Below are 27,666 nucleotides of genomic sequence, written 5' to 3' on the forward strand. Positions count from 1 at the left end.
GAAGCAGCAGGTCTCCAACAATGGCACCATTAGAATCCTCTGGAGGGCTTCTGATTCCCTAGGGCTGGGGATGAACCCAAGAATCTGCATTTCTGACAAGCTCTGGAAGACTACATTTTGAAAGGCAAGGGGACTAAATTTATCTTTAATTAGGTCAAGGAATACTACAATTAAAAAATGTTCTTCAACTAATGAGTTCTTAGAATACTTGTAAGTCCTATCATGTAATTAATTACATCTAAGATGTATATTTCCAAAAGACATGGTAACTATCCCCCTTCATTTACATTTCGCCAGCACTTTTCAAAATCCTGCCCTAAATTTAGTGCAATTTTTAATTTAATGCTATAAAGTGCTATAACTTACTGAACATTTATTAAGCTGTCTAAAACAGAGTATTAGGTTCCAGAAAAGGACTTTCAGAAAACGCTGGTAGTTGGGAGTGTGAACAGATTGGCCATCACAACCCAGTGGACATTCTAGTCATGTCCGGAAAAAGAAAAAATGTTTTTCATGAAGCATTTACCCAAATTTTGAGAAGTCTAATAGAGATCTTGTGATACTTTATCTTGTGATAAAGTTACTTTTTGAAATTCACCCTACTTTCTTTACTCATGGTAAGCGATCCAGATTTAGAAAATGTGGGTTCCTTTTTCAATTACCGAGGGTGAATGTCAGTAATATCGTCTACTCTGTTAAAGATAATTTAAATCTGAAATATCAAATTAACAATTCTATCTTGACATTTTCCCTCCATTATTTTGTTCTAATTTTGCTTCTTGACAGTATGTCTCCTTTGTAAGACAGGTGAAAGAGAAACTGGCATTTCTGTTGAAACAATAATCTTTAACTTAAGCCAGGCTGGTATCTGATGAAATGATCCCCATACACCTGACTCAAGTATTTGGTTTAGCAGTAAAATCCTTCACTGGGATTGGAAGCATGAAGAAAACACAGGCAGAGGCTGTACAACTGGCTTTGTCAACGATGCGGACGGAACACCTGTCCTAACAGGAAACGGCTCCACTCAAAGGTTCTTCTTTCACTCAACTAAAATTCTCCTGGACCTCAGCAGTTTCCACTACATATGAACCTCTTTATCTTTATTTAAACGTATTTAAAAATTCTAAAACGATGCAGACCATCTATGAACAACAGTGACCTGAGAGAAGAAAATAGGGGTGCAAGTGGATAAAGAGCATCTTTGTCTTTTTACTCCACATACTTCTGAATGTTATGCTTCCTCTAGAAGAACAGTATCATGGTATGTATATACTGATGTGCGTACACTTTTCCACTACCCCCACCCCGCAAGTGTTGCATTACTGTACTGAAACAGACAATCAAAACGCTCATCCCAATGGAACAAAACCGTAAGTGAATTTCTTCAACCATGTTACCTGATCAGGAAAAAATTCTTGGAGGAATGGACCCAATAATATGATTCCTAATCCTTCTGGATCTAATTTATTCTTCATGAGATTTATACTATAGGAAGAAGAAGAAGAAAAAAAAGGAAAACAGTGGATACCAAAGGAAAAAAAGCTCACTTTTCTTCTTTCATGATTCAATTACTAGCACTGTAACACATCTGACTGCCAAAAATCTTAAGAACTGTTCTTTTTAGACCCTTAATGACAAATACACAGGAATGACATCTAATTTGCCAAAACTTGGTTATTTTTAAACCAGAGTGATCTGTTACTATTTAGAATTTAAATTACGATGATGACTTTGGAATATTGTTCCTTATTAGGTAAAGTAATTTAAAAACCTCGGCTTATAAACTCAGGCTTATAACCTCCCAAAGGCAAATTCTCTTTGCTTCATAGGTATGTCTGCATTTAACAATCAAATGAAGCACTTAACCTTAAAAAATGTTTATTTTAAGCCCAAAGAGAAAAAAGAACAACATCGAAAGGCAGTGCTACATCAGATAATCAGAAACATCTCTAAAAATCTTACCTTTAAGAACTAAATGAGAGGGAACCTTGAAATTCTTAGTCAATGTAAGCTGAAGGGTAAAGAGGTAGGATAATTCTCAAAGAGCTCAAGTGCAGTGACTTAGAGCAGGGGCAAGGACCATATTGTTCCAGGAGCAGCCTGGATTGAAGGCTGCTTTGCTTGGCCCTTAACATGCAGGTGTAGCCAAGGCTGGTGAAAGGTGTTATATGTAACCAGAAAGAAGGCAAAGTTTTAAAAGTGAAAATGGTCTTTTTAGAAAATTTTCATTTTCCACCTTCTCTCCCAAGTTATAAATGCCAGGTTAATTATACCTCATTATATATACTATGCAAAGGGTAAGACATTTGAATGTCTGAGTAAGGGCAGCAGGTTAGGACATGAAACAAATAGGCAAGGTCATATTTAATATGTTTAATTCATTAATCCTGAATAGGGTCCTGTTAGTTTATAGGCCATCACATATTATAAATGTGACTGGACCAATATACAGAATGAAGAACTCAGTCCAATCTGTCAGCTACTTCTAGAAAAACAATCTAACTCAAGTGTACTAACTTCACAATTCAAGGTATGTTATGTATTCTGATGAAAAAAGGAAAATTAGGTAGATGATATACAGCCACCTATGTAAGAATACGGGAAAAAAAACACCACAAAACCTTTTCCCTCCTTTCCCTAAGAATTGTCAGTAACCAAAATTGCCTGAATTCAGTTTTCTTTTGCAAATTACAGTGATATAAACAAGATGGTCTCCACTTGGAAATCAGTTCAGCACACACAGAGTAATTAGGATTATACCATTTATTGGACTAGTTTACCTACTTCAACTTCTAATGTTTTAAAGGCAATAGAGTCTGAGTCACTTAAATAACACTTCCTATTTAGCTTACTATTCAGGATCTGAAACGAGGTCCAATGCTTTCATCACATCTTCTAGAAGTGATTCAGGTATGAATCCATTATCTGGGGAAAAAATTAGCAAAAACATTTTGGAATAAGAGTTTTGCCAAGACCTGCTATGAGAAAAACCATGGAAGAGGCAATTGTGGCTATTGTTACCAGACACTCTCTTCTTTTAGTTTTCTTGAGCACAGAGGCAAAGATTCATTTTAAGGTGAGCTTCTAATAAAAAAAATTCCACATGCCTTCTACCTGAGAATTCCAAGGAGACTTTAAAGCCAAATGACTTCTTAAACAGGCTTACAAATTTCAATGAAAAGAAGTTTCTTTCTCTATTTAAAGTTACGGTAATTATTTAATAATTAGGTATGTCTTTGAATAAAACAATGTGAACTTTTATATTCCCTTTAAGAAATCCAATGAAAATCAGTCTTTACCAACAAATTCCTTTAGTTATAACGTCATTTAGCTTTTTGAAAGAATGTTAATTATGAGCTGTTATTTAGGTATTTGACAATATAAGACCGAGAGCTATCCCTGTAACAGACTTGATGTAAATAAAAGCCATAGATTTAATGGGAAAAATTCAAAAGTTGAAATTCAGAATAGAATCAAATGGTTGATGAAGACTCGTTTGTGGAAAATATTCCTTTTCTTGGGCTTGTTGAGGAAACAGCATTGGGAAATGGCCCAAATTCAGATGAGGCAATGGAACATGACACACAAAGAAAGCGTGTAGGTCAATTTGAAATCACAGTTTTAACAAGCAAGTTCATTGCCTTAAATGTGCAGTGCCTGAGTTTCTCTACCCATTTACTCCTTCTTGAAGACTGTTTCAGCTTTAAATCAACTTCCAACACAATATCCTTTTCAGGAATTAGATAAGTTAAAAACAAAGTCTTTTCATGGAGAACAAGATGTACAAAAGCCATGCTTCCGTAATTCTACAGAATAAAATGTAGCTGTTTTTTCACGATGTGGCATATACTCTGTCTCTATCAGAAAGGAAATGAAGACTTTAGAGTCTTAAACGTCTCAAGTAGATGCTTACCCATTTGAAGCAAAACTGGCCTGGACTCAAGGCAAAGAATCATTTAGGATAATTTAAAAAGTACAGTTATAAAAAGTGAAGGTTTAATTCCAAATTGTCAAGTTATCAATCATTTGAGGTATACAGAGTAAACTCGTTTCAAGGTACTTGTGAAAGGACTTGAGCTCTGTAAGCCTAACACTGATGAGTTTGAAAAGCAATCTGCTTAGCTAAGTCAGAGCTAAAACCAGCACTCGAAATGTAAAATAGGCTTTCTCTGGCCACTCGCTGACAGGAACGTTTCTCTGTATCGGTTTCCCTGTTTTCCAGCTATCGTGTATATCCACTTGAGAGAAACCCTCTGTATTACAGTGTTCTCCATGAGCACTGAATGGTGGGCAGTTTTCTCTCTTCTTGCCATAACTAGAACCTTGGCTAACTGACTGTATAATCTATGCAAAGAACAACCAGGAAAACAAACAACCTTTTTGGCTCAACTGTGATTAACCTCAAGCATAAACATTCCGACATATTTTTAAGATACCTACGAGTATCTTAAACACAGACATTCTGGAGAATAACAGTCACCAGCAAGCCAGTGTTCTACATTTGGTACATACAGTACTTTAAAGCTAGATGGTAATGTAATTTTCAAAGACTTTTACTATACTCAGGATGAGAAGAGGCGATTTGGAAATTGCTTACCTTTTTAAAACCTTAATTTTGATGTTACTTTATTCTTTAATCATACCAAATAAAAAATCAGACAAATTCTTTAAGAAATTCTTAAGTCTGAAAGCAAATGAAACTTAAATCATCTAGTATTTAGGCAACAAATTCCTTGAAGAATATGGAAATAGAGACACTGATAAGATCTCAAGACAGCAGAGGGAATGTGAGTACCATTTGCTGACTGAACAAACCTAAGAAACACCCTAGAGCTTGAATGCATCGCTAAATTAAGCAGATAAACATAAAATGGACTTCCATTGGGTTTTTTAAATTTTTTTTCTACGTTTATTTTTGGGACAGAGAGAGACAGAGCATGAACGGGGGAGGGGCAGAGAGAGAGGGAGACACAGAATCGGAAACAGGCTCCAGGCTCTGAGCCATAAGCCAGAGCCTGACGCGGGGCTCGAACTCCCGGACCGAGAGATCGTGACCTGGCTGAAGTCGGACGCTTAACTGACTGCGCCACCCAGGTGCCCCTGGACTTCCATTGGTTTTAAAGCTCAGAAGAAGGGGGACCAGGAGGTGGGAGAACACAAGAGAGTGTACCAGTTGTGATCCTAAGCAGTTACCATGTAAATATTTGAATATGATTAAACTGTGTTTGAAAGGACTTGAAGGGGGAAAAGCTGTGTGTTTAAAAATTAGAATTTGTGGGGGGGGGTGCCTGGGTGGTTCTGTCTGTCAAGCGTCAGACTCTTGATCTCAGCTCAGGTCATGATCTCACAGTTCGTGAGTTCAAGTCCCATGTAGGGCTCTGCACTAACAGCCCGGAGCCTGCTTGGAATTCTTTCTCTGCCTCACTCATGCTATCTATCTAGTAAGTCAATAAAAAATAAATTATTTTTATCAAAAGCTTGTAAAAAGCATCAAGTTCCTAAAGGCTGAGCGGAGGAATAACTCAATGTAAAAAATCAGTGATGCAGAAGAACGATAGTTCAGTGAGTAATTTCCTAAGCTAAAAAACATTTGCACCAATCATGATTTCTGTTCTGAAAGACAACAGACTTGCCCATCTGATGCTGCAGAAGGAAAGCAAATATCAGGAATTAACAGAGAAGACAGCAGATTGCTTGTGAGGAGATGGGGGTTAGGGTTGGGCAGAACACGACGGCCCTTAGGACCGTACACATTCAAACCACTGTAGGTGTAAGAGAGTCAAGTTTCTTGGGAATAGAAAATAAAACTGAGATTTAAAGATGTTTAACGCCATTTATTTAGTCAAATAATTATTTTTACTAAATGTTGTGTTGTATTATACTTTACCTAATCTTATTAAAAATGTAAGGGGAGGAGTGGGGGGATGAGGTCAGATCACTGGGCACACTCAGGACATCAATCTGTGGAGTGGCAGAAGGAACTCGACATTGGGAGGGAGACAGCTTGGCAGGAGGAGGTGCCTGTATGTGAACTGGGGGAGATAAAAGGATGTAGGTATGGAGAGGAGGGAACCCCTTCTGTGGAGACACAAAAGGGAAAGACAGATTGTGAAACTGCAGTATTGAGTTAGTACAAGAGGAAAACCTCTCCGGACCACAGACTGGGGAACAAGAAACACGGAGAGTGACAGTTTCTATTTTGCAAACAGACTTAGGAGCTGAAGAATGGAGGTTTCAAAAGTGGGCGGCTTTCTCCAGACAGGAGCTGCCCCCGTGTGCATGCCTGTGGGGAGGGGAGCCAGCCGGGGGGGGGGGGGGGGGGGGGGGGGGGGGGGGGGGGGGGGGGGGGGGGGGTGCAGTAGGGATCTCAGGGGCACACGGGAAAGAATAGTCTCCTTCCTCCAGGAATGTGGGAGGAGAGTTTATTGCCTCTCTAAGGGCAAAAGACCCTGCAGGCGCCAGCCACAGGCCTTTCATCAGCAGGGCGGAGTAGTGCTACCTGGAACCAGGGGTGCGGGATCCTTTCAGACATCAGGTTTTGTATCCCGGCTGAGGCCTAGGAGGCTGGGGAGACAGTGGAGCAGGACAGGCCGAGTGCCCGCTCTGTGAGGGCCGCCACTACAGTGTGGTTTGACACACTTGGTCCGGGGAAGGGAGGCTGCGGTGGGAGACCAGTTTTTCTCCCCATCACCAACACGGTGGGGCTTCAGGGAATCGGCCAGAAAGGACAGCGGCCCCTAGTGGTGGCAGGATCTGCTTACACCAAATCCTGCCCCGCCGTGCCTGGTAACTGCTTATCTACTGACACTGACAGAAACCAGACGGCCTCTCCTCCAAACCAGCACAGCCACTGATCCCTGGCACCAACAGACAACTATTATTATTTTTGTTTTATATTTATATTTATGTTTGTTTAATCAGGCGTTTTCACTCTATTCTTTTTACACCTTTTATATATCTCCTTTATTTTCTTTTCACTCTCTATGGATTAAGCCAGGCACTTTTTTTTTTTTTTTTAGCTTCTCAGCTTGGTCTTTTTTCCCCCCACTTTCATTTTTCTCCTTGTTTGGATCAGGCTCCCCCTCCCTTTCCTTTTTTCCAGGGTTACTTCAACGAACAAATCAAAGCACACCTGGCAGAAGGTCCAAGCACTCCACCACTATAAGCAAGGGACAGCATTGCAGAGGACTGAGCAGTGTGATAGAGCAGCCAAAATACAACAGAATATGTGCAACACACTTGAAAAACACTTCCTGAAAAGCCAGGCCCTGGACAATGTATTGCCCCTTTTTAATATAGTAGTACTCACAGGTGCAGGACACATAACAAGCTTTTAACACATGTAAAAGACAAAAACCTGGCCCAAATCCCAAAATGGAAGAATTCTCATTAAAAGAAAATCCGGGAAGAAATGATAGCCAGAGAATTGCTCAAAACAGATATAAACAATATATCTGAACAAGAATTGAGAATAGCAGTCTTAAGGCTATCAGCTGGGGTTGGGAAAAAAACATAGAAGACAGCAGGCAATCTGCTGCAGAGATCAAAGACATAACTAGTTATGATTAATTAAGAAATGCTATAAATTAGATGCAAAATAAACTAGCCACATTGACAGCAAGGATGGAAGAAGCAGAGGAGAGAATAGGTGAAATAAGATAAAATTATGGAAAAGGATGAAGCTGAAAAAAAGAGGGAAAGGAAATTACTAGATCACAAGAGGAAAATTAGAGAGCTAAGTGATTCCGGGAAACAAAATAATATCCATATCATAGGAGTTCCAGAAGAAGAAGAGCAAGAGAAAGGGGCAGAAGGTTTATTTGAACATATTATAGCTGAGAACTTCCCCAATCTGAGGAAGAGAACAGGCATCCAAGAGTCACACAGAACTCCCTTCAAAATCAACAAAAACAGGTCAACACCATGACATAGAGAAACTGGCAAAATACAAAGATGAAAAGAGAATTCTGAAAGCAGATAGGGACCAAAGGGCCTTAACCTACTAGGGTAGATTCATAAGGTTAGTACCAGTCCTGTCCACTGAAACAGTGTCAGAAGACATAGGGTATCAGACTGGATTAAAATTAAAAAAAAAAAAAAAAAAAGATCCATCTATATTCCGCCTACAAGAGCCTCATTTTAGACCTGAGGACACCTGCAGATTGAAAGTGAGGGGATGGAGAACCATCTATCATGCTAATGGATGGCAAAAGAAAGCCAGAGTAGCCATACTTATATCAGACAAACTAGATTTTCAAACAAAGACTATAATGTAACAAGAGATGAAACATTATATCATACTTAAAGGGTCTATCCATCAAGAAGAGCTAACAATTGTAAACGTGAAAGTACCCAATATATAAATCAATTAATTACAAATGTAAACAAATGTACAGATAATAATACCATAATTATAGGGGATTTTAATACTCCACTTACAACAATCATCTAGGCAGAAAATCAATAAGGAAACAACAGCACTGAATGACCATTGGACCAGATGGACTTAACAGATATATTCAGAACTTTTCATCCAAAAGCAGAATACACATTCCTCTTGAGTGCACATGGAACATTCTCCAAAATAGATGACATGCTGGATCACAAAACATCCCTCAAAAAGAATGAAAAGACTGAGATTATTATACCATGCCTATTTTCAGGTCACAACACTATGAAACTTGAAATCAACTACAGAAAAATGTAAAGCCCTCAAATGCACGGAGGTTAAAGAACATCCTACTAGGGGCATCTGGGTGGCTCAGCTGATTAAACGTTCAACTCTTGATTTTGGCTCATGTCATGATCTCATGGTTCATGAGTTCAAGCCCTATATTGGGCTCTGTGCTGGAAGCATGAGGCCTGCTTAGGATTCTCTCTCTCTCTCTCTCTCTCTCTCTCTCTCTCTCTCTCTCTCTCTCCCCTGCTCATGCTGTCTCTGTCTCTCTGAGGATAAATAAATAAAAACTTAAAAAAAAAAAGAACATTCTAATAAAGAATGAACGGGTCAACCAGGAAATTAAAGAAGAAATTAAAAAAATATATAGAGGCAAATGAAGACAAAAACATTTTGACAGTCTAAACCCTTTGGTATGCAGCAAAGGCAGTTCTAAGAGGAAAATACATTGCAATTCACACCTATCTCAAGAAGCAACAAAGGTCCCCAATACACAACCTAACTTTACACCTAAAGGAGCTAGAAAGGCAGTAGCAAAGAAAGACCAAAGCTGGCAGAAGAAGAGAAATAATAAAGATTAGAGTTGAAATAAACCATACAGAACCCAAAAGAACCAGTAGAACAGATTAATGAATCTAAGAGCTGTTTTTTTAAAAGAGTAAACAAAATTGATAAAACCCCCTTAGCCAGACTTCTCAAGAAGAAAAAGAGAACCCAAATAGACAAAATCACAAATGAAAGAGATCACAACCAACACCACAAAAATACAATTATTAAAGAATACTATGAAAAATTATATGCCAACAAAGTGGATAATCTGGAAGAAATGGACAAATTCCTAGACATTCACATACTATCAAACTCAAACGGGACGAAATAGAAAATTTTACCAGACTCACGACAAGCCAAGAAATCAAATCGGTGATCAAAAATCTCCCAATGAGTAAGAGTCCTGCGCCAGATGGCTTCCCAGGGGAATTGTACTGGAAGCAGAGTTAATACCTATTCTTCTCAAACTGTTGCAAAAAGGGAAAAGCTCCCAGACTCATTCTATGAAGGCAGCATTACCTTGATTCCCAAGCTAAAGACCCCAAACTAATATCCCAAACTACAGATATTACAGGCCAATATCCCTGATGAACAGGGATGCAAAAATTCTCAACAAGATACTAGAAAATCAAATTCAACAGTATATTAAAAGAATTATTCACCATAAATTAAGTGGGATTCATTTCTGGGCTGCAGAGCTGGTTCAATATTTGCAAATCAATCAATGTGATACATCACAATAGAAGAAATGAGAAGAACCATGTGATCCTGTTAACAGATGCAGAAAAAGCACTTAACAAAATACAGCATCCTTTTTTTTTTTCTTCATGTTTTTTATTTATTTTTGAGACAGAGACAGAGCATGAGCAGGGAAGGGGCAGAGAGAGGGGGAGACACAGAATCTGAAGCAGGCTCCAGCTCTGAGCCATCAGCACAGAGCCCGATGCAGGGATTGAAATCACAGACTGTGAGATCATAACCTGAGCCGAAGTCGGACGCTCAACCAACTGAGCCACCCAGGCGCCCCAACAGCATCTTTCTTAATAAAAATTCTCAAAGTCAGGATAGAAGGAACATACCTTAACATCATAAAAGCCACATATGGAAGGTCCACAGCTAATATCATCCTCCATGGGGAAAAACTGAAAGCTTTCCCCGGGATCAGGAACATGACAGGGATGTCCACTCTTACCACTGTTTAATAGTGTTGGAAATCCTAGCCTCAGCAATCAGACAACAAAATGAAATAAAAGGCATCCAAATCAACAAAGAAGTCAAACTTTCGCTCTTTGCAGATGGCATGATACTCTATGTAGAAAACCCGAAAAGACTCCACCAAAAAACTAGAGCTGATACAGGAATTCAGCAAAGTCGCAGGATATAAAATCAACGTACAGAAATCGGTTGCATTTCTGTACAACAATAATGAAACAACAGAAAGAGATATCAGGGAATTGATCCCATTTACAATTGCATCAAAAACCATAAAATACCTTTTACCTAACCAAAGAGGTAAAAGATTTGTACACTGAAAACTACAGAAAGCTTATGAAATAAATGGAAGAAGACACAAAGAGATGGAAAAACATTCCATGCTCATGGATAGGAAGAACACATATTGTTAAAATGTCAATACTACCCAAAGCAATCTATACGTTCAATGCAATCCCAATCAAAATAGCACCAGCATTCTTCACAGAGCTATAACAAATAATCCTAACATTTGTATGGAACCACAAAAGATCCCCAATAGCCAAAGTAATGTTGAAAAAGAAAACCAAAGCTGGAGGCAACACAATCTCATACTTCAGCCTGTATTACATAGCTGTAATCAAGACAGTATGGTATTGGCACAACAACAGACACACAGACCAATGGAATAGAAGAGAGAACCCAGAAATGGACCCACAAACGTATGGCCAACTAATCTTCAACAAAGCAGGAAAGAGTATCCAAGGGAAAAAAAAGACCATCTTTTTAAGCAAATGGTTCTGGGAGAACTGGACAGCCACATGCAGAAGAATGAACCTGGACCTCTTTCTTACACATTCACAAAAATAAACTCAAAATGGATGAAAGACCTAAATGTGAGACAGGAAACCATCAAAATCCTACAGGAGAAAACAGGTAACCTTTTGGACCTTGACTGCAGCAACTTCTTACTTGACATGTCTTCAGAGGCAAGGGAAACAAAAGCAAAAATGAACTATAGGGACCTCATCAAGATAAAAAGCTTCTGTATAGCAAAGGAAGCAATCAACAAAACTAAAAAGCAAGTGACAGAATGGGAAAAGATGTATGCAAATGACATACTGGATAAAGGGTTAGTATCCAAAATCTGTAAAGAACTTACCAAACTTGACACCCAAGAAACAAATGATCCAGTGAAGAAATGGGCAGAAAACATGCAGAGACACTTTTCCAAAAAAGACATGCAGATGGCAGACACACAAAAAGATGCTCAACGTCGCTCATCATCAGGGAAATACAAATCAAAAGCACATTGAGATACCACCTCACATTGTTAGAACAGTTAAAGTTAACAAATCAGGAAACAACAGATGCTGGCGAGGATGTGGAGAAAGGGGATCTCTTTTGCACTGTTGGTGGGAATGCAAGCTGGTGCAGCCACTCTGGAAAACAGTATGGAGGTTCCTCAAAAAAATTAAAAATAGAATTACCCTATGACCCAGCGATTGCACTACTAGGAATTTATCCAAAGGTTACAGGAGTGCTGATTAAAGGGGCACATGCACCCCAATGTTTATAGCAGCACTATCAACAATAGCCAGAGTAAGGAAAGAGCCCAAATGTCCATCGATGGATGAATGGATAAAGAAGATGTGGTATATATATACAATGGAGTATTACTCGGTGATAAAAACAATGAAATCTTGCAACAACATGGATGGAACCGGAGGGTATTATGCTAAGTGAAATTAGAGAAAGACATCTTATGACTTCACTCATATGTGGAATTTGAGAAACTCAACAGATGAAATAGGCGAAGGGTAGGAAAAATAAGCTAAAAACAGAGAGGGAGGGAAACCATAAGAGACGCTTAAATACAGAGAACAAACAGGGTTGCTGGAGGGTGTTGGGTGAGGGATGGGCTAAATGTGCCACGGACAATAAGGAGGGAACTTGTTGGGATGAGCACTGGGTGTTATACGTAAGAGATGAATCACTGGATTCTACTAATGAAGCCAAGACTACACTGTAGGCTAACGAACTTGAGCATAAATTAAAAAAAAAATTTACTAACACATAGCTGCAATTTAATATAACACATAGAAAAAAGTACTTTTGTCATTAGGCTAAGTTACGACATTTTCCTGTGTCAGTGTTCCTTGGCCTCTTCACTTTAGTGTTACTACTGGTTTGTTCATCTGGCTCCCTGATAGATAGGAGCTCCTGCACTGCAGCGATTCCCTAACCCCAGAGCTAGCACAGTGCTTGACACAACTTGCGCTCAAGAACATTTGTTACATTTAATTATTCAACCTAGTCCTAACTTCATGTTTCAACAAAGTACTCCATCCAGGCACCTGGGTTCAACCAGAAATGCTTTGTAAACATATTAAGTTCAGAAAGAAGGGAGTACTTTACGGCTTCTCCTGCAGAACCACTTTTATTACAAATGATAGAAAAGCTACAAAACAAACATGGTGGTGGGAAATGGAAAAACTATGGCTGGGCGCCTAAAACAGAGTGATAACTGTGCAACCACAAGGTAAAGCGTTGCAGTGACAAAAGGGGGAAAAGGGGAAGCAACAAAGGAACAGAGAACAAAATGGTATCATTTCAGAGGAATAGAGAAGACTGAACAAAAGGCAATTTCTGGAGAATGTCTAAGGACTGATGAATAGTAAACAATCTCCAAGTAAAATTATTCTCAAAGGTACACAAATGCAGCACACTAAAATCAGACAAAAGATGGCAGTCAATATATCTCATCAATTTAAAAAAATAGCATTTAAAGGGCTCTTTTTATATCAAAAAATAGAGCCCTGGCCCAAACAAGGTTGCCTCCTGAAATATAATTATACCAGGGAGGGGCGCCTGGGTGGCTCAGTCGGTGAAGCATTCGACTTTGGTTCAGGTCATGATCTCATCATTTGAGTTTGAGCCCCACATTGGGCTCTGTGCTGACAGCTCTGAGCCTGGAGCCTGCTTCAGATTCTGTGTCTCCCTCTCTCTCTGTGCTTCCCCCACTCGTACTCTTTCTCACTCACTCAAAAAAATAAAATGTAAAAAAAAATTAATTATACAAGGGAAAAGAAAGAGAGTAAGAGAAAATAAAACAAATCCCATGGTGTGTAATGCACAAACTTGTGTCTGTCATTTCAAATACCATTTATGTAGAATTCAGTGCTTTGAAGGAAACTGAATAAGCTCTATGCCACTTTTTTTTTTTTTTTTTAACAACATGGTCAATTTACAGAGTAACTGAATAACCATGTAAACTAGATATAAGTCCATTTTAGGGAGGAGAAAACTGAGGTTAGGAACTTTCCCAAAATCACACAGCTGAGTAACAGAGGTAGGATTTGAATCCAGGCTGTCTGATACCAACAGAAGTGTCTTTAGCAGTTTGGAAAGACATTTTACTTTTAATTGTAGTTGATATATACTATCAAATTAGTTTCAGGCATTAAACAATGATTCAATAATTCTATAGGATACAAAATGTTTACCATGAGAAGTGTATTACAATATTTATTGACTGAATTCCCTGTGGCTTAAATTTTAGAACTGAAGTTACTACCTCATGACCCTCTTCCCATCCCCCCAACCTCCTCTTCTTTGGCAATCATCAATTTGTTCCCCCTGAGTCTGTTTCTCTTGTCTTTGTCATCATTGTTATATTGTTGGCTTGTTCATTTGTTTTTTAGATTCTACACATAAGTAAAATCATATGGTGTTTTTCTCTCTCTGGCTTATTTCCCTTAGCCTTATGCCCTGTGGTCCATCCATGTTGTTAATGACAAGATTTCATTCTTTTTTACGGCTGATATTCCTATGTGTATATACCACATTTTTATCTGTTCTTCTATAGACACTTAGGTTGTCTCCATATCTTGGCTACTATAAATAATGCTTCAGTAAACATACGGGGGCATATATCTTTCCAATTCAATGTTTTCCTTACCTTCTGGTAAATATCCAGGAATGGAATTACTGGATCGTGTGGTACTTGTATTTTTAATATTTTGAGGAAACTCACTACTGTTGTCCACGATGTGCCAGCCTGTATGAGCCTATATGCGCCACCAACAGTGTATGAGGATTCCTTTTTTTCCATTTTTCTCCACATCCTTGCCAACGCTTTTTTCTTGTGTTTTTGATACTAGAGGGGATATCTTATCATGATTTTGATTTGCATTTACCACATATACATTTCAACTAATGTGACATTGAGCATATTTTCATGTTGTCTGTTGGCCCCCTATAGGTCTTCTTTGGGAAGATGTGTATAGAGGTGTTCTGCTCATTTTAAAATTGGGATTTTGGGGGGGGGGTGTTGAGTTGTAGGAGTTCTTTTAATATTTTAGATAACAACCCCTTACTAGATATATGACTTGCAAATATCTTCTCTCATTTGGTGCTTGCCTCTTTGTTTTGTTGGTTTCCTTTGCTGTGTAAAAATTTTCTAGTTTGATGGTAGTCCCAACAGATTTTAATTTGTTTCCCTTGAGGAGACAAATCCAGAAAAAAGATTGCTGAGGTTGATCTCCAAATTACTGCCTATGTGTGTTTTTTATTAAATTTCTAATTAAAAAAATTTTTTTTAGGAGTTTATAGTTTCAGCTCTGACATTAAGCCTTTAATCTATTTTGAGTTTGTTTTTGTGTAGGGTGTAAGAAACTGGTCCAGTTTTTCTAGCACCATTTATTGGAGAGACTGTCTTTTCCTTGTATATTCTTGCCTCTTCTGTCATAGATCAAATGACCATATACCATGGGTTTATTTCTGGGCTCTCTGTCCTGTTATATTGATCTGTGTGCCATACCATAATCATTTTGATTATCATAGCTTTGTAGTACATCTTGAGACCTGGAATTGTGATACCTCCAACTCTGTTCATCATTTTCAAGCTTGCATTGGCTATTTGGGGCCTTTTGGGGTTCCACACCCATTTTAGGATTTCTGTTCAAGTTCTGTCAAAGCCACTGTTGGTATTCTGATGGGAATTTCATTGAATCTGTAGATCACTTTGGTAATACGAACAATTTTAACAGTATTCTTCCAATCAAAGAGCATGGTACATCTTTCCATTTGTTTGTGTTGTCTTCAATTTCTTTCATCAGTGTCTTGCAGTTTTCAGAGTACAGGTCTTTCGTCTCCTTGGTTAAAACTATATCGAGGTATGTTATTCTATTTGACGTACTTGTAAATGGGCTGGTTCCCTTTCCTTCTTGTGATTTCATTATTAGTGTATAGAGACACAACAGATTTCTGTGTATTGATTTCATATACTGTAACTTTCCTGAATTTATTAATTAGATTTAGTTTTTTGGTGGAGTCGTCATGATTTTCTCCATAAAGTAGTATGTCATCTGAAAACAGTGAATGTTATACTTCTTCTCTACTAATTTGGATGCCTGTTATCTTTTTCTTGTCCAACTGCTGCAACTTTGACTTCCAGTACTATGTTGAATAAAAGTGGCAAGAGTGGGCATCCTTGTCTTGTTCCTGATCCTAGGGAAAACCTTTCAGCTTCTCACCACTGAGTAGGTCAGCATTGGGTCTGTCACATATGGCCTTTATTATGTCAAGGTATGTTCCTTCTATATCCACTTTGTTGAGAATTTTATCATGAATGGATGTCGAATTTTGCCAAATGCTTTTTCTGCCATCTATTGAGACAATCATGTATTCTGTTGTGTGTATTAAACCGTGCTTGCAACAAATCCCACTTGATTGTGGTAAATGATCCTTTTAATGTATTTTTCAATTTGGTTGCTAATATTTTGTTGAGGATTTTTGCATCTTAAATTCTCATTTTTGTTTTTATTTTTTTTGAGTTGTTTAGTATCAGAGTAATACTAGTCCCATAAATTAATTTAAAAGCATTCCTTCCTCTTTTTCATTTTGGAATAGTATGAGAATGGTAAGTATTAAGTCTTCTTTAAATGTTTGGTAGAATTCACCAGCGAAGCCACTGTCCTGCATTTATGCTTCTCACAAGTTCTTTTGTTTTTAAAAAAAATTTTTTTTAAAATTTATTTTTATTTTTTGAGAGAGGGAGAAAGTGTGTGCAAGTGGGGGAGGGACAGAGAGAGAGAGAAAATCCCAAGCAGGCTGTGGAGCCTGACACGGGGCCTAACCCCACAACCCTAGGATCATGACCTGAGCTGAAATCAAGAGTCAGACACTCAACCAACTGACCCACCCAGGCAGGCGCCCCTTGTTCCAAGTGTCTTGATTAGTGACTCAATGTTGTTTATAGTAATGGGACCGTTCTCAGAAGAAGGTTGTACATTTTTAGGAATTTGTTTCTTCTAGGTTAATTTGCCAATTTTTAAATAATAATCACTTGTAATTATTTGTATTTCTGTGTTCTCATAACTTCTCATTTCTGGTTTTGCTTGGGCCCTTTCTCTTTATTAGCTTCAGTAAAGGTTTATGAGTTTTATCTTTTCCAACAACTCAGTCTTGCTTTCATTGATCTGTTCCACTGTTGTTTGTTCTCTGTTCCGTTTATTTCTGCTCTGATCTTCATAATATCCTTCCTTCTACTAACTTAAGCCTTAATTTATTCCTCTTTTTTAGTTCCTTTAAGTATAAGTTTAGATTATTTATTCAAGATATTTCTTGTTTCTTCAAGTAGGCCTGTACTGAGATATACTTCCTTCTTAGAATTGCTTTTCCTTCATTCCAAAGATTGTGGACCATTGTGTTTTCGTTTGTCGACAAGTATTTCTTGATTTCCTCTTGGATTTCATTTTAGCCTCTAGGTGTTTGGGTTTCTCCTATTTGTTTTTTTCTTGTAACTGATTTCTAATTACTTGCTGTGGTAGGAAATGATGGTTCATTCGACTTCAGTGTTCTTAAATTTATTGAGACTTGTTCCGTGGCCTATCATATGATCTATCTTGGAGAATGTTCCATGTGCACTTGAAAAGAATGTGTGTTCTGCTGTTTTGGGGTAGAGTGTTCTACACATATCTGTTAAGTCCACCTGGTTGAACATGTTATTCAATGTCACTATTTCCTTGATTTTCTGTGTGGATGATCTAGCCACTGATGTAAGTGGGGTATTAAAGTCTCCTCCTATTATTATTATATTGTCAATTTTGCCCTTGATGTCTGTTAATATTTGCTTTATATAATTAGGTTTTGTTATATTGGGTGCACAGATATTTACAAATCCCATGTCTTCTTCTTGGATGGATCGATCGCTTTATCATTATGTAATGTCCTTTGTCTTGTTATGGCCTTTGTTTTAAAGTCTGTTTTGTCTGCTGTAAGTATTGGTACCTAGTTTAGTTTTTTTTTAACTTCATTTGTATGAAATACTTTTCCAATTCTTCACTTTCAGTCTGTATGTGTTTTCTGAAGGAGTTTCTTGTAGGCAGCATATAGATGCATATTGTCCTTTATCCATTCAGTCACCCTATAGCTTTTGGTTGGAGCATTTAGTCCATTTATGTTAATGTAATTTTTACAGGTATGTTGCCATTTTGTTAATTGTTCTTTGGTTGTTTCTGTAGTTTTCTGTTCCTTTCTTTTCTGGTGGTCTGATGGTTCTCTTTAGTGTTATGTTTGAACTGCTTTCCCTTTGGGTATCTTTGGATTATCAGAGGGTTCATATACAACATCCTATGTGTGTGGCAGTCTATATTAAGTTGATGATTGTTTAAGTTCAGATACATTCTAGAAGCACTAAATATTTACTCCTTTAAATATTTACTTCCTCTTTGAGGAAGTTCTCATGGATTTCATCCACTCTTCTCTAAAGTCCTGTTAGTATCTTTATGACCGTTACTTTGAACTCTTTATCAGGTAGATTGCTTACCTCCATTTTGTTTAGCTCTTTTTCTGTAGTTTTGTCTGTTCTTTCATTTGGAACGCAGTCCGCTGTCTCCTCATTTTGTCTGAGTCTCTGTTTCTGTGTAGTTGGTAGGTCACTTAAAATTCCAGGTCTTGAAAGGAGTGGTCCTGTGGTGTAGTGCCCTCCTGTTCAGGAGAACCAGGAGTTCCTGGGGTGACCCCTATGTGGATTGCAAGTGCCCTAATGTTATGGCTGAGCAGCAAATCCTGTGGGCACCCTGGTGTGCAGATCTTGTTCCCTGTGCAAGCAACTGAGAGAGAAAGTCATTTTCTGATACCTCGAGGTACTCCGAGATTTTTCTTTTATCCCATATCTTTGGTCACATCAATTAACCTCCAAAACATCTACTTTTTAAAGTTTTGTTATTTTTAAAACTTGTATAAAACATGAACCTGAATACAGTGCACATATCCAAACACTTCCCCCACAAAAGGGATACAAAAAAACCACAAAACTATGAACTTGCTTTAAAGACCATATGTAACACTTTATATAGGTCTGATACCTGATTCATTTTTGGGTCTGAGCACACCTATTGGTGTTTATTTTCATTTCTGAATTTGAGATTATTCATTAAACTGAGCCAAGTAAAGCTTATTTCATCCAGTGGTGGGTAAATATACAGAGGTCAGTAGGTTGTACTTTTCATCTGAAGATTTAGAATGATATGTTTTTGAAAAGTGATGATTATTAAGTCCAAGAGAAAATAAACTAGCATGTTTCTTAAGTTAGAAAAAAGGCAGAGTGGAAGAAGCTAAATCAGAGTCAAGTCACTACTACAAGCACCATTCGATGTATAGAGAGAAACGATCTCACATTTATAAAGTGGATACTGTGTGTTAAGTACTAGACAAGGTTCTTTCCACAACATTACTCATTTAATCTTCATGATGATTCTAAAAAATAGATGTGGTTATTTTCATTTGATGGATAGGAAAAAAGACTCATCAGACCCAAAAGCAACTAGCCTAAAGCTAGAAAAAAAAACTGAATCCATTCAGGAGTTCAAAAGGACTTATTGATTCCACAATGTAGATTTTCCTGTATCGTAATTTACAATGGCATTTCAGGTATGACTTGGTTTTAGTTATATACAAATGCAAAATTGATCAAATTAACCCACCTATAGTGATACAGTGGACGCTCTAGTGATATATATGTGAACTTTTAAAACTTTCTTTGCTAGAAATGTTAGACTCAGACTCAGACTCATAAGGATAATTTGTCTTATCCTTCTGCATCTTTTCCCAGCACAATCAATTATATGGAGTGGAGTGATGTCAGCAAGATGGTGTGCGAGGAGGCCCCGAGGCATTATCTCCTTCCACTCCCCACAAAAAACAACAAAAGCAGTAAGTAGGTAACCACAAACTTAAGAAAACACCTCAGGCAAAGCTCTAGAGTACAGAGAAGCAGCAGCAGCAACAACCCTGTGGGGTTCAGAATAATGGAGGATGGCCGCATCCAGAAGTACAGCAAACATATTCCCTGGGTCATTCGTCTCCTAGTCAAGATCAGAGTGCCACCAGGGAGGATCCCCTCTGAGGAAGTTCACTACATGGCATAATGGAAAAGAAGAGAACCCCAGCACGCCTCACCATGGTGACATCTGCAGCCTTCGCTTCGCCCGCCTTCAGCAACGTTGATTCCAGTTGAAGGAGCTACCCACAACCCCCCTCGCTTTGCGTCTACTTCCAGAGGCTGGAGCTGCTGCTGCAGTGAGCCCTTCAGCACCACTGTCTCACTCCCTCAGAGGGGGGCAATAGAGCACTTCACCATATGTGAGATCAGAGGTGCCACAGGTCTGTGTCCCACCTCTGCCCACCGCCCCACCCCCCCAGATTGCGGCTTTATCCCACCACTACCAGGGTGCCAATGGACACATCACTGCTGGCAAGGGGTACTAGTGCCCTGAGCCATACCCCATGTCCTGGATCACAGCTTTGAACATCACGTCCAGGGCTGTGCTGCCATTGCTCTGAGCCCAGTTCCCCAGGACCTGACATGCAGCTTCAACAGACCACCACTGACATTGTGCTGCTGACCTGTGACTGCTTCCTGGAGCCCAAGTTGGGACTTTGGCTGACTCTATGCAGGCTATGCTGCTACTGCATCATGTCATCACAGGGCCTGTGCCACTACTGTGTGACCCAACACTACCTAGTCACCTGAGTGAGCCCCTAAAGCCCAGTTCTGTGGGATATCTGCACACACATGGACCCCAGACACCAGTACCACAGAGGCACTTGCACTTGCCCAGGATCTAGGCACTGTGATAGTTCTACACGTGCCTGATCCTTGGACCCTGATGTTAATAATGCTCTGAGGGCCAGCAGGCAAGACAAAGAGCAGAGAATACCCTCAGCAAGAACTTCCTCCCACAGGCAAAAGGGAAGAACAGAAATATTCCAGCAGCCACAGCCTTCGCCTCTGAGGACCACAACAGCACTACCAGCCACTGCTACCTGTAGGAAACTGTGCAGTCGTAGCCACAGAAGATCCCCACGCTATGGTCAATGTCAAACTCAGCCAATGAAGATGTACACAGTCTGTACCACTGTGCGGTCTCAAAAATCCACGATGCTGTATCCCACCTAGGGGGTGCCATAGCAGCCACCTCCAGGTTAAAGTCTTCCACCAATGAAGCCAGTCCAAAAAGGTGGGAAAAGGTGACTTACAACTTCAAGTGCACAGACATAAATGCAAAGCCATCAGAAACATGAAGAAGCAAAAAAAGATAAAACCACCAAAACAGTGTAATTTTCCAGTAACTGACCCCATAGAAATGAGTATCTGCAAGTTACCTGAAAAAGAATTCAAGAGAATTCAGAAAACTCAATGAATTTAGGAAAACAACATGAGAACAAAAAGAAGTTCAACAAAGAAGTATAAATCAAAGAAATGAAATTTTGGAGCTTAAGGATATAAGAAATGCAATGAAAAAAGCAACAAGTAGCTTGAACAGGCTCAATCAGGCAGAAGAAAGATGGATAGGTCTCTGGATATTATCAGGTCAAAGGAAAATGAAGAAATTAGAATGAAAAAGACTGAGAAATCCTAAATGCATTACACTGTTGGGCATCAACAAGAAAATCAATATATGCATTACGGAAGTTCCAGAGGGAAGAGAGGGGGAAAGAAATGAAAACTTCCCAATTCTGGAGAAAGAGATAGCCATTCAGGTAACATGAAGGTCTAAGATCCAAAGACATCTTCACTAAGACATATTATTGTAATCAAACTCACTAAATTCAAAGACAGAGAATTTTGAAAGCAGCAACAGAAAAAAAAAAAAAAAAGACTCCTCTCACACAATGGAATCTCAAGCCTATCAGCAGGTTTCTCAGCAGAAACCTTACAGGTCAAGAGAGTTTGGGATGCTACATTCAAAGTGCTCAAAAGAAAAAAATTGTTAAAGAATACTTTACCCAGCAAAACTGTCATTCACAAAGGAGACAGAGATAAACATATTCCCAGACAAACAAAAGCCGAGGAATTTATCACCATGAGCCTGCCCTATAAGAAATACTGTTTTTTTTCAAGCTGAAATGAAAGGGTGCTGAATTAGTAACATGAGGACATAAATAAGTATAAAATTCATTGGTAAATGTGAATATACAGTGCAATTCAAAATCCTCTATTGAAAGTGTAATAGAGAATTGTTTATGTCCAACACCTCAAGGAACTAGAAAGAAAAAAATAAATGAAGCCCCAAATTAATGGAAGGGAAAAAAGAACAAGGATCAGAGTGGAAATAAATGAAATAGAAATGAAACAGAAAAGGTGAATGAAACTAAGAGCTGATTTTTTGAAAACAGAATTGAGAAACCTTTAATAAGACACATCAAGGAAAAAAAAAAGACTCGAATAAAATCAGAATAGAAGATGTGACATCTGATACCACGATCATAGAAATACAAATGATCAGAGGAGACTACTATTAACATTTATATACTAAATAACTGGACAACTGGACAAGAAAAAATGGATAAATTGCTACAAACATACAACAGATCAACGGTGAGTAAAGAGATTGAATCAGTAATCAAAAATCCGGTCAACAGACACAAGTCCAGGACCCGATAGCTTCACTGGTGAATTCTAAATATGTTGAAAGAATACATACCAATTCTTCCCAAACTCTTCCAGAAGTAGAAGAGGCAGGAATACTCCCTAACTCCTTTCATGAAGCCAGGATTATCCTGATATCCAAACTAGACAAAAATGGCACAAGAAAGGAAAATTGCAGGCCAATATCCCTGATTAACACAGATGCAAAAATCTTCAACAAAATATTAGCAAATATTAAACAATACATAAAAGGTACCACGTACAACCATCAAGTGGGGTTTTTTTCCAAGGATGAAAGGATAATTTAAAATACACGAATCAACCAATATGACATACCATATTAACAGAATGAAAGATAAAAAATCATATGATCATCTCAAGAGACGCCAAAAAAGCCTCTGACAAAAATGAACATCCATTCATGATTAAAACTCTCCACATAGTGGATATAAACGGAACTACCTCAACATAATAAAGGCCATGTTTGACTAGCCCACAGCTATTATCACACTTAATAGTGAAAAGCTGAAACCTTTTCCTTTAAGATCAGACAAGACAAGGATATCTACCCTTGCCACTTTCATTCAACACAGTATGAGAAGTCCTAGCCAAGCAATTAGGCAAGAGAAAAAAAGGGCATCCAAATTGGGAAGGATGAACTAAACCTGTCACTGTCTACAGAGGACATGACAGTATATTTAAAAAAAAAAAAACACAAAAAAACCCCTAAACACTCCACTAAAAAAAGTGGTTAAACAAATTCAGTGAGGTTGCAGAATATAAGAACCTGTTGTATGTCTGTACGCTTATAATGAACTATCAGAAAGAGAAATTAAGAAAATAATTCCATGTACTATTATGTAAAAAGAATAAAATATGAATAAATTTAATAAGGAGGTGAAAGAGCTGTAACTGAAAACTGGAACACATTAATGAAACTGAAAACACAAATAAAAAGAGGCTATTCTGTGTTTATGGACTGGAAGAATTAATATTGTTAAAATGTCTACACTACCCAAAGCAATCTACAGATTCAATGCAATCCCTATCAAAATACCAATGGCATAGTACACAGAACTAGAATCAACAATTCTAAAATTTCTGCGGAAACACAAAGATCCCAAATACTCAAAGAAGTCTTGAGAAAGAAGAAAGCTGGACACATCACACTTCCTGACTGTAAAGTACATTACAAAGTTATAGTAATCAAAACAGTATGATACTGGCATAAAAAAAGACACATAATTCAATGGAACAGAGACCTGAAACTATAAACGGGCAATTAATAACAAAGGAATCAAGACATACAAGGAGGAAAGGATAGCCTCTTCTATGAATGGTATTGGGAAATGTGGAAAGCTACATGCAAAAGAACAGAACTGGACCACTATCTTATACCATACATAAAAATTTAACCCATTCAATACTAGAATATAATATCTGGTTTTCTTTTTCTTTTTTTTCAACATTTATTTATTTTTGGGACAGAGAGAGACAGAGCATGAACGGGGGAGGGGCAGAGAGAGAGGGAGACACAGAATGGGAAACAGGCTCCAGGCTCTGAGCCATCAGCCCAGAGCCTGACACGGGGCTCGAACTCACGGACGGCAAGATCGTGACCTGGCTGAAGTCGGACGCTTAACCGACTGCGCCACCCAGGCGCCCCAATAATATCTGGTTTTCTAATAAAAGTTTTATGTTTTCTAAGTGGTAAGCTTCAAGACATGTCTTGGCTATGACTTTTTGAATTTAACCCCAAAGGAAAGGCAACAAAATCAAATGTACATAAAACTAAAAAGCTACACAGTGAATGAAATAATCAACGAAATGAAAAGTCAACCTACCAAATAGGAGAAAATATTTGCAAATGATGTATCTGATAAGGGGTTATTATCCAAAATACATAAAGAACTCATACAACTCAACAGCAAAAAACCCATGCAATATTTTTAAAATATGGGTAGAGGATCTGGATAGACAGTGGATATAAAGTGGATATAGAGGATCTGGATAGACAGTGGATATAAAGTGGATATAGAGGATCTGGATAGACAGTGGATAAAGTGGATATAAAGATGGCCAACAGGTACATGAAAGGTACCACTAGTCATCAGGGAAATGCAAATCAAAACTACCATGAGATATCACTTCACACTTTTTGAATGGCTATTACCAAAGAGACAAGAAATAACAAGTGTTGGCAAGGATGTAGAGAAAAGGGAACATTTATGCACTGTTGGTGGGAATGACAGATGACATTATCATATTTATATTATATATATATATGATATTAACATAAATATAAAACCCTAAAAACTCCATTAAACCACTGCTAGAACTAATCAATTATTTCAGTAAATTTGCAGGATACAAAATCAACATACTAACATCAGTTGCATTTCTATACATCAATGGACTATCTGAAAGAAAAATTAAGAAAGCAATCCCACTTACAACAGCAATGAAAACAATGAAATACTTAGAAATAAGTTTAACCACAGAGATGTAAGACTTATACACCAAAAACTGAGACACTGATGAGAGACTGAAGACTAACAAATGGAAAGATACCCCATATACTTGGATTGGCAGAGTATCGTGAAAATGTCCATAGTATCCAAAGCAATCTATAGGTTTCATGCAATCCTTATCAACATTCCAATGGAATTTTTCACAGATGGAAAAATTATTTTGGAACCACAGAAGACCCCACGTAGCCAAAGCAATCCTGGGAAAGAGAAATAAAGCTGGAGGCATCATGCCACTCGATTTCAACCTGCATTACACAGCTACAATAATCAAAGGAGTATGGCTCTGGCATAAAAACAGGCACATAGACCAGTTTAACAGAATGGAGAGCCCAGATGTGAACCCATGCATATATGGTTGACTAATTTTTCACAAGGGTGCCAGAAACATACAGTGAAGAAAGGATAGTCTCTTCAATAGATGGTTTTGGAAAAACTGGATAGCCACATGAAATGGATATGAAATGAAACCAGATCCCTTACACCACACAAAATTAACTTGAAGTGGATCAGAGACTTAAATGTAAGATCTGAAACTGTAAAACTCCTATAAGAAAACATAGGAAAAAAGATCCTCATCACTGGTCTTGCCACTGATTTCTTGGGTAAGACACCAAAACACAAGCAATAAAAACTAAAACAAGTGGGGCTATATTAAATTAAAAAGCCTCTGCAGAGCAAAGGCAATAAATTGAAAAGGCAACCTATAGAACAGGAGAAGATCTTTGCAAACCATCTATCCGATAAGGGGCTAATACCCACAACATTAAGAATTCAAGGAATTTAATAGCAAAAAAGAAAATAACCCAACTAAAAATGGGCCATGGGTCTGAGTAGACATTGTTCTAAAGACAACATACAAACAGACAACAGGCATATGAAAAGATGTTCAATATTACTAACCATAAGGACAGTGAAATTCAAAACTACAATGAGGTATCATCTCACACTTGTTAAGATGGCTTTTATCAAAGAGATGAGATAAATGTTGGTGAGTATGTGGAGAGAACAGCACCTCTATACACTGTTGGTGAAAATATAAAACAGTAACCCATTAAAAAATAGTATGGAGTTCCTCAAAAAATTAAAAACAGAACTACCATATGATCCAGCAATCCTACTCGTAGGTATTCTCTGAAGGCAGCAAAATCAGTAATTTGAGGAGATATCTGCACAACCCAAGTCACTGCAGCATTATTCACAACAGCCAAGATATGGAAACAACCTAAGTGTCCATAGATGGATAAAGAAGATGTGGTTTATATATGCATAAACAATGGAATATTGATTAGCCATGACAAGTAGGAAATCCTACCTTCTATAAGTAATATGGGTGGACCTTGACAGCATTATACTAAGTGAAGTAAACGAGACAGATAAAAGACAAATGCTGCACAAAGATCGATTTGCGAAACAGTAGAATGGTGGTTACAGGGGCTGGGCAGGGTAGATTAATTGGGGAGATGTTTAAGACGTTACTTGCAACTAGTAGATAAATGAGTTCGGGAGAGCTAATGCACAGCATAGTGATTATAGTGCAAAATTCTATACTATGCTACAAGACTAGATCTTAATTGTTCTCACCAAAGAAAAATTATAACTATGTGACATGACAGAGGTGTCAGTTAATGCTACTGTAGTAATCATTTTGTAATATATAAATTATAAAAGCAATACTTGGTATACCTTAAATTTACAGAATATTTGTCAATTTTATTTCAATTTTTAAATAACACTCTGGAAGACTTACTTAATATTAGTTTGAATAATAAAGGAATACCTTTTCAAAAGCCTTGTTCAGAAGGTGGTATTTTCCCGTTTAACACGGACAGAGGTCAAGATTCAAGTAACCATAACTTTGTTACCCCCAAGAAACCTGCAAACCTTCTATTATGCTATGAGAGGATTTGACAATCACTTAAGTATCCTTATTTGTTCCCATTTTGACACTTCCCCTTTAAAATTTTCAAGAAATGCAATCTACATTTCCTTCAACAATCTAAAAACACTTTTGGATACAACTCAGGGATTAATATATTTCAAATATGTAAAGAAATAAAACACAGAGTCAGTGTTAATAAAATAATAAAATCTGTTACCTTCTGGATCATAGGTTTGAAAAACTCTCCTGGCTTGTTCTGAAGGTGCCTCAGGAGCAACTAAAGCCATGTCCTGAAAAGATAGAAAGCACGCTATCAACCAGCTACAATAATATCATGACCTTAAAAATAAACAGGACAAATACAAGGCTAGGGTGAGGACACAGGACATCGGGAGTCAGAAGACTTGGAGTTATATTTCTATCAGATATGTGTGACTAGGTAAGTCACAAACTCTCTGGGCCTTCACTGTACATTTGAAATTTGAAAAACAGAACAAGTACTTCAGCCAAAGGGAACTGTTGTGATCGTGACACTGAAGCTTTATATAAAAGCTCTTGAAAAGTTTAGTATTACAGAGATGAGTCATTACTATAAAATAGAATCTGCAAAAAGCAATGATCTATACATCATTGTTCAAATAAAAATAAACAGAACTTAAAATATACTCTACTTTTCAAATATTTAAAAATTAAATCAAGATCTATGATAGCAAACAATTACATAGAAATGCATTTGAAATTTATTAGTTTAGTAAGCATTTTACATCAATACCTGGCCACAGATCAACAATCAAGTTTTGCATGTCCAGGATTTTAATTTTTCTTAACTCAAAGGAAACATCTAGAAGGCAGATTTCTTTTTCCCATCAAACGAATTCTCTATCATATCTAATTTCTT

General features: G+C 37.9%; 1 protein-coding gene across 4 annotated transcripts in view; it reads right to left on the minus strand.

Annotated features, from left to right (window-relative positions):
• Positions 1-27,666, minus strand: part of MINDY3 (MINDY lysine 48 deubiquitinase 3) — a 95,837-nt gene that overhangs the window by 5,316 nt on the left and 62,855 nt on the right. For all 4 annotated transcript variants that reach the window (XM_043563435.1, XM_043563434.1, XM_043563436.1 and 1 more), the window contains 3 exons: positions 26,986-27,058; positions 2,856-2,928; positions 1,401-1,488 (listed from right to left, as the gene is read on the minus strand). In XM_043563435.1, the coding sequence (XP_043419370.1) occupies positions 1,401-1,488; positions 2,856-2,928; positions 26,986-27,058 (234 nt within the window). The remainder of the gene's footprint in view (positions 1-1,400; positions 1,489-2,855; positions 2,929-26,985; positions 27,059-27,666) is intronic.

The sequence above is a fragment of the Prionailurus bengalensis genome, chromosome B4 (assembly GCF_016509475.1).
Source record: "Prionailurus bengalensis isolate Pbe53 chromosome B4, Fcat_Pben_1.1_paternal_pri, whole genome shotgun sequence".
Taxonomy (NCBI): domain Eukaryota; kingdom Metazoa; phylum Chordata; class Mammalia; order Carnivora; family Felidae; genus Prionailurus; species Prionailurus bengalensis.